The following is a 9,224-nucleotide window of genomic DNA, read 5'->3' on the forward strand; positions in this document are numbered from 1 at the left end:
ACAGGGACTGTCCTTCCTTTGCCGTACCTGAAGTTGCTGCATTCTGGCTGCTGTCTGGAGATTCCTTCATGCACAACTCGTATTCTTTCAGATGTTTCAGACCAGATGTTGTAACAGCGGCCATGTTGTGTATAGTTTAGGCTCCTCGCCACCACCAGACCAATCAGCATTGAACAGACTGAACATGTAGCTGGACTTGAATGGCCTTCTTTTGACTGAAAGTTCTGCCAAACAACAACTTGTTCTGCTCACCAGTTCCATGTCCACTTCCTCACAGCCTGCTGCATTGAACGCTCCACCTACGTAAACACCTTCCCGTAATCAACGGCGCCGTCGCTACGGCGACCAGCGCAGCGCGCCGAGTGCAAGCGTAGGGTTCGGTTCGCTGGGAAACAATTCTACGGTTCAGCAGAAACCAGAACCCCCGTCAAAAAGCCCGAATATTCAGTCGAATCTGAAGCTGAATCCTGGATTTGGTGCATCCCTGATAGAAAGGAGTGAAATATTTGGAACAACAAATGTATTATATAGAAAAGAAGGTTGAAAGGTGGAATCAGAGATGCCCACAAGTCTCTGAGCTGGAGTCCAATGTTAATAATTGATGTTTTGGCAGCCAGCGGGACATTAATAATTACATAAATCGACTACCACAAGTTTGGCAAGCCATCAAACGCTCATTCATTATTCATCATCTAGCAAACAACAGTCGGGTAGGGCAGTGGTTCTCAGACATTTTTGAATAAAGTTCCCCCTTTTGAATTGGTTCTTTAAGCCATGTACCCCCTGACCAGCGCTAATTTATTTTGGTAGAAATAAAAAGTCTCTATAAAGAGGAAGAAGACAGCGATGTCAGCGATAGATTTACTGAACAACAGCCTTGGAACCTGGAAAACATTTAGATGATGATGGAAAAAGGAGACAAAAACTTATCCCAGCATTCCCACCACACAGTAGCTCCAAACACTACATACCACTGACCTAAAAAACATTCTCACCACGTCTGTATTCACCTTAAACGACTGGAAATTCGCGCCTCCGGTGGGGACGGGAATTAAGGATGTTTTATTCAAGTTTATTGCATTTGAAAATTGTTTGGATTAAAGAACGTTGAAAAAAGTGACAAATGTCGGAAAAAAATTCAAAAATGTGGAAAATGGTGGGGATTTGTAATTTCATTTAATTGATAAACAGTATAAATTATTATAAAAAAAAAACACAAAAACTTCAAGTAAAGCGCAAAACAAATCGACAAAAACGTCAGAAAAGCTTAGAAAAACGTCAGAAAAACTGACAAAAACATCGGAAAAGCTTCAGAAACATCGGGAAAACTTCAAAAACATCGGAAAAGCTTCAAAAACGTCAGAAAAAGACAGTAGAAGGAAGGAAGGAAGGAAGGAAGGAAGGAAGGAAGGAAGGAAGGAAGGAAGGAAGGAAGGAAGGAAGGAAGGAAGGGAAGGAAAGAATAGGTTCACGCAATACAAGTCAATGGAGAGCCGGAGTTTCTTCAAAGTCAAAGTCAAGTTTATTTCATCCATAAAAATGGAAATTACAGTGCTCATACCTGCCTAATACATAAATACAATATAATACAATACAAAATTTATAAAAATGTACGTTTTAAAGTGCTTGTTGTGCTGTCTGATCGCCTGTGATACAAAAGAAAGAGCAATCGGGGGAGAAAGCATACCGCTTAGTGTCATGGGAGGCCTTCGCCTACCGCTACGTTCCATAACCCTGCCAGTCAGATTACCACGAAGAGGGTGACCCGGGTCCCTGGTTATTTTCTGTAATGGTCATCATGTACTTGATCCACTGTATTTAACTCTCCTACCATTTTTCCAGCCCTTTTAGTCACTCTATCAGTCCTGGCCTTCTCGGTTATCCCAGCATTCCCCCCCCCAACCCACCACACAGTAGCTCCAAACACTACATACCACTGACCTAAAAAACATTCTCACCACGTCTGTATTCACCTTAAACGACTGCAACTTCGCGCCTCCGGTGGGGGCGGGGCTTAAGGCCCGGACGCACCGAGCCGATAATCGGCCGTCTGGCGAGGTCGGTGACTCGAGTCTGTTCGGTGTGTCCCGTGCCGTCGTCAGTCCGGGGGGCCGTCGGCGTTCATTTTTGGCCGATTTGACATTTTTAATCGGAGGCAGGGCACTGTCGGCAGTCGGACTCAAATGACCCATCTGATTGGTGGAGAGCTAACCAGGAAACTGGGAGCGGGATGAGCGTGACGAGAGTCTCTCAAAATCTGAGGAAAATCTTTTAAACTGACCTTTGTTGATCTGAGATGAAGACAGATTCAGACACACACAGACACACACACAGACACACACACACACACAGACACACACACACACAGACACACACACACACACAGACACACACACACACAGACACACACACAGACACAGACACACACACACAGACACACACACACACAGAAACACACACACACAACACACACACACACAGACACACACACAACACACACACAAACACACAACACACACACACACACACACACACACAGACATACACACACACACACACACACACACACAGACATACACACACACACACACACACACACAGACATACACACACAGACACACACACACACAGACATACACACACAGACACACACACGCACAGAGACACACACACACACACAGACACACACACCAACACACCAACAAACACACACACACGACACACACACACACAGACACACACACACACCACACACACGCACACACACACACACACACGACACACACACAGACACACACACACACACACACACACACAGACATACACACACACACACACACACAGACATACACACAGACACACACACACCTAGACATACACACACAGACACACACACACACAGACATACACACAGACAATACCACAGCACACACACACACACACAGGACACACACACACAGACACACACACACAGACACACACACACAGACACACACACACAGACACACACACACACAGACACACACACAGACCATACACACAATTACCGACACACACACACAGACACACACACACACACAGACCGCACACACACACAGACACACACACACACACACACACAGACACACACACACACACACACACACACACACACACACACACAGACACACACACACACAGACACACACACACAGACACACACAGACAACGCACACACACACAGACACACACACACACACACAGAACACACACAGACACACACACAGACACACACACACAGACATACACACACAGACACACACAAGACACACACACACACACAGAACCGCACACACAACACACACAGCACACACACACACAGGAACACACACACACACACACACACACACAGACACAACCACACACACACAGACACACACACACAGACACACACACGAACACAGCACACACACACACACACACACACACACACACATACAGAGCCACACACACACACACACACACACAGACACACACACAACAGACATAACACACACACACACACAGAGACACGCCACACAGACACAGACACACACACACACACAGACACACACACACACACACAGAGACACAACACACACAGACACACACACAGACACACACACACAAGAGACACAACACACAGAGACACACACACACACAGAGACACACACACAGAGCACACACACACACACAGACACACACACACAGACACACACACACAGACACACACACACAGAGACACACACACAGACACACACGACCTGTTTCTCTCTTCAGATGTTTCCAGAAACATCTCTCGGTGAACTATTTTAGTCCGATATGAGATCAGATTCTGAACGAGACGCCATGACAGTCTGGCTTTTGAATTCGAGACAAACACACCCATGTGACGCTGTTCGTCCAATCAGCTGCCGGTTTTAATTTTTTGGGCGACAACACACATTAGCGCCGCCTGTTGCTATGGAGACGTATTACCTCTCGTCTCTTCGGTGAGTTCTGAGGAACTTTTTGGACCGACTCGGGGAGACCGATCAGTCCCCCTGGCTCTACTGCCGTCTGATTGGCCGTCTGGTCGGTGTGTCTGCAGCTTTTAAATGAGCTCTGTCACTTTTGGGAGAGCTCTGGAATATGGCGAGCACAATGTTAAAAAAAATAAATAAATAAATAAAATGACACAAGAAGTAAATCTGACTTCCTGTCTCTTTTTTTCTTTTCAGGAGTTTCATCTGGAGTATGACAAACTAGAAGAGCGACCTCACGTTCCCTCCACATTCAACTACAATCCTGCCCAGCAGGCCTTCTGATTGGCTCTACCTCCTGCCTGCCTGCCTGCCATTGGCCCTCCTGGCTCATCAGTCATCGCCCCTCTAGGTTTTTCCACCTCCACACACTCAAAAGCGAAAAATCTGGCCAATTAAGGACTCAGGACCGAAGAGGAAAGTCCTGACTCCTGCTTTCTCGCTCTCAATTTCCCAAAACACATTTCTGAATAGACTCTTATGATTTTAAACTTTTTCGGATTATTTCTTTGTTCTTTACCTCATTTTCTGTTCTGTTTTTTATTTCCCCTCCCTCCCTCCCTCCCTCCCTCCCTCCATGAGTTTGGTTCGGTTGGTCTGTTACGTGGAGCACGAACTTAATGTCGACAGACAGCACAAACAAACACGGACACGAGCACTGTAAATAACTGTCCCTCTGATCGAGTGATTCATGTTTCTATCACGTCTTAAGAATTTGACTATTTTTGTCTAAGAGAAGCTTTTTAAAGAAGAAACCAGATTTTAAACACACAACACGGAAATCAATCACCCCTCAGGCGGATAATTATTTTTGCACCGTGCACACACTGTGTCACACACCCCTCTGGTCCTTTTGGCGGGAAAATATTTATCATTTTTCTCCATTTTTACCAGGTTTTTACAGCAGCATTACAAACATAACACACACACACACACATACATACGTCAGCAGACAGCGGACAGTCAGGAGAGGAAATGCAATGTACATTGTAGCACTATTTCATAATAAAAGACGAAAAAATACCTTTTGGTTTGTTTTTATGTGGCGATACATGACCCAGCATACGCTCCTATTTGTCTTTTTTTACTTAATAAGTTAAAAGCAGATAGAAAAGTCACTCTGAGTGGGATGTGTTAGGCATTTTGAATTCACTGTTTTCCACCAGGCAGTTTTCTTATTTATTCAGAAATATTTCTGGCTTTATTCTACTATTTTTTTCTTGTTGGCAACAAGTCCCATGTGCAGATCTCTTAATACCGAAACAGCTGACTGTAGTTGTAAGCAAACGTTATGTAACTTAAGTTACTTACGTCAATTACAAAGAGTAAATGTTTACTTTTGGTTTCACAAGGAGGAGCCAAACCCCCGGTCTCCTGGGCGAAAGTCCTGTGTTTGTTCGACCCATCCATCCCTACGCGGACAGTTTTGCAGACTTTGATTAGAAACGTAATTTAAAAAAACAAAAAAAGGGAAATTTAACTCTCCTGTCGTCCTCGGGTCAGATTTGACCCATTTTCAAAAAGTTTCTATATCAGAAATTTGGATTTTGTTCAACAAAATTGTCAAAAAGAATAACGTGGATGGTTCCATACAATGTTCTTCACAAGTAAAATACACAATCAGTTCACTACTTTTGTTGAATTTGGGTGTTTTATTCAAGTTTATTGCATTTGAAAAAAAATTTGATTAAAGAACGTTGAAAAAAGTGACAAATGTCAGAAAAAGCTTCAAAAATGTGGAAAATGGTGGGGAATTGTAATTTCCCCACTGGGGATCAATAAACAGTATAAATTATTATTAAAAAAACACAAAAACTTCAAGTAAAGCGCAAAACAAATCGACAAACATTCAAAAACGTCAGACAAACTGACAAAAACAACTGAAAAGCTTCAAAAACGTCAGAAAAACTGACAAAAACATCAGAAAACCTTCAAAAACGTCAGAAAAACCTTCAAAAACATCGGAAAAGCTTCAAAAACGTCAGAAAAACTGACAAAAACATCGGAAAAGTTTCAGAAACGTCGGAAAAGCTTCAAAAACATCAGAAAAACTGACAAAAACATCAGAAAAACTGACAAAAACATCAGAAAAACCTTCAGAAACATCAGAAAAGCTTCAAAAAAGTCAGAAAAACTGACAAAAACATCAGAAAAGATTCAGAAACGTCGGAAAAGCTTCAAAAACATCAGGAAAAGTGACAAACATCAGAAAAACTGTCAAAAACATCGGAAAAGTGACAAACATCAGAAAAGCTTCAGAAACGTCAGAAAAACTGACAAACATCAGAAAAACTGTCAAAAACATCGGAAAAGTGACAAAAACGTCAGAAAAACTGACAAAAACGTCAGAAAAGCTTAAAAAACATCGGAAAAGTGTCGAAAAAAAGTTTTATTTTTTACATTTTTACCCAGAAAAAACTAAAAGTTGGTCGACTGTCGGACAGCACGATGGTTAAAAACCAAATCCAGGACTAAGTAGGTTTCCCTGGAGAACGGGGATCAGCTGTCTGGGAACTTCATTTTTAGGAGACACGGCCGGCTCTAAAAACTTGATTTTTTGAAAATACTTCAAAGAAATTAGTGTACTTTGAGAAAAAGTAAAAACTTTCCCTCCTCAGCGGTTTATTCTTTCACTTGTAACTCGAGAAGAGGCATAGGGGTTAAAAAACAGGCTGATAAAAAATTTAATACTAAAAAAAAAAAAATAAACACGTATTACTGATACACTTATTGAAAAGTGGATCATTTCCCTCCACATTATGCCACAGTTTGGTGGATTAAAGTAACCGATTAAAGTTATAAATGTTAGCACATCCCCTTCACGTTAACGCAGCTCTTTTATCATATCCGTTTTCATCTTTTCTGTTTTTTTTTTTTATTCCAACATTACAGCTCCCTCCCTCTGCCGGTGGAGCGTCATCTTTCTTCACCTCTTTTTAACATTTAAGTTCTTCTACTTTTCGTTCACCTCCCTCATTTATTGTCTTATTTTCCGCCCGGCAACAGTGGAACCAATCGGACTGCTGGAGTGACCTCTCTCTGTCTCTCTCTGTCTCCCCCTCTCTCTCTCTCTCTCTCTCTCTCTCTCCCTCTCTCTGTCTCTCTCTGTCTCTCTCTCCCCTCTCTGTCTCTCTCTCTCTCTCTCTGTCTCTCTCTTCTCTGTCTCTCTCTTTTTCTCTCCCTCTCTCTCTCTCTCTCTCCCTCTCTCTCTCTGTCTCTCTCTCTCTCCCTCTCTCTCTCTCTCTCTCTCTCTCTCTCTCTCTCTCTCTCTCTCTGTCTCTCTCCCTCTCTCTCTGTCTCTCTCTCTGTCTCTCTCCCTCTCTCTCTCTCTCTCTCTCTCTTTTTGAGAAATTCGCTTTTCTTTGTCTCAAGTTAGATGTTCAGATTGATATCACTCGCATGTCTACGCTCAATATGAAGCTCTCGCCAGGAGACTTTAACTTAGCTTAGCTTAGCTTAGCATGAAGCCGTCATTTTTACAGTTTTTTATATACCGATTTAAATAAGATCTACAGTCACATGTTTAATCCGCTTTAGGGAAGCCGGTTGGAGGATTTTGTTATCTTTGGGTGGAGCTACGCTAACTGTCCCCTCACTGTCTTTATGCTAAGCTAAATTAGCCTGCTGCTGGTCACTCTGTGTGGCCAGCAGCTAACAAGTTACAACATGATGTCATATTACAGATTACATGTCAGCTAAAAATGTTGCATCACGCGAATCAATAAGAAGTTTACCTTCAACCCAACATTTACTTTTCTACGCGTTTCTGCGTGATATGACGTCAATAGAGCGCGCATCGGGCCGCATTTTTCGGTTAAAATCTCATTTTTTTTCTCATACTCAGTCCCTCCAGAAAAAACGCGATTATGCGATCGCATAATCAGCCAAAGTCCGCATAATTTTTCAAATTCGCCTCACTTTCGGCGCATAAATTGCAGATTTCCGTGCAAAATACTCGGTGCTTTGCATGATTTCATGAGCCACGCATTTTCGTTGCAAAAAAGTCCCGTAAAATATCTCAGCAGGAAGTTGAAAAATGTTAAGTTTACTTCACACATGAGCAGCCAACCAGTTTTTGCAAGTTCGCGCAATTTCATCGCATAAAATTGCATAAATATCATATATAGCATATTCCATCGCATTTTTTAAGAAAACGTGCCGCATAAATCGAGGATTTTTGATTTGCAAAACTCCGCATTTTTCTGGAAGGACTGCATCCTAATGACACATGTACGTGTGTTTGTGTTGAAAGCTTTTATTAAGCAGCTGTAGGAAGGCATTCGGAAATGTCGACAGATGAGGTCATCGGTTAACACACTGGCCAAATTCTTTTTAACATCGTCCATCGTTGGCGCTGCCACATGTAGCCTAATATGCACCAGTTTCCTTGTCACAGCTACATAAACACTGATGTTAGGGTGATATTTTAAATGCATTTTAATCACAAAAACGAACCTTTGCAGCAAGTGAAACAGGCCCGTTGGCTACCTACATAATAAGCTGTTTTTAAATTTAAAATGATAAATTCCTTATCGCGCTGATGTGACCGAGCCAGACCCGAACCAGAACATCATTTCTAAATATCTGTCGGGTATCCATCCTCTAGACGTCGACGCCAATCCTGATTTTAATTCGGTAGCTAACAGTTACAGCCTGATAAGATAAGATAAAATAGACTTTAAATTCCTGTGCTACAGCAGCTCAAAAGAAAAACATCAGAATAACACAAATACACATTAAGTAGACATAGGAGAACAAATATACATAACATATATCACCAACAAAATAGAATCGGTTATAATAATAGTAACTAAAACAGACATTTACACAATAAACACCCTCATATAAACAGACAGCATATACACACAGATATACAGATCAATAGAGATGACATATTGCACAGTGGAAGGTAACACAGTAATGAATAAATATGCAGAATATAGTCCAGTGATGGCTCATATTGCAGAAACCGCTAGCAGTGCTACATTCTGACGTTGCATTAAAGAGTCTGGAATGAAGGACCGTATATGAATACCGTGTTAGGCCGGTTACACGCTGGCTGGCTGCGTGGCGTTGAGCGTGGCGTTGAGCGTGGCGTTTTCTACGTCTTTACACACCAGAAAGTAGTGTTAATTTTGTCACCTATTTTTAATTTAGTCTTAGTCTTGTGCCAAAAAATTTTTA

The 9,224-nt window shown here is 42.2% G+C and overlaps 1 protein-coding gene across 5 annotated transcripts in view; it reads left to right on the forward strand.

The window, feature by feature from the left end:
• LOC120553634 (CCR4-NOT transcription complex subunit 2-like) overlaps positions 1-5,063 on the forward strand; it is a 37,566-nt gene extending 32,503 nt beyond the window's left edge. For all 5 annotated transcript variants that reach the window (XM_039792264.1, XM_039792267.1, XM_039792266.1 and 2 more), the window contains one exon: positions 4,239-5,063. In XM_039792264.1, coding sequence (XP_039648198.1) covers positions 4,239-4,325 — 87 coding nt within the window. In that variant the 3' untranslated portion in view covers positions 4,326-5,063. The remainder of the gene's footprint in view (positions 1-4,238) is intronic.
• Positions 5,064-9,224: the final 4,161 nt, after the last annotated feature.

This window comes from Perca fluviatilis, chromosome 23 (genome assembly GCF_010015445.1).
Source record: "Perca fluviatilis chromosome 23, GENO_Pfluv_1.0, whole genome shotgun sequence".
Lineage (NCBI taxonomy): Eukaryota > Metazoa > Chordata > Actinopteri > Perciformes > Percidae > Perca > Perca fluviatilis.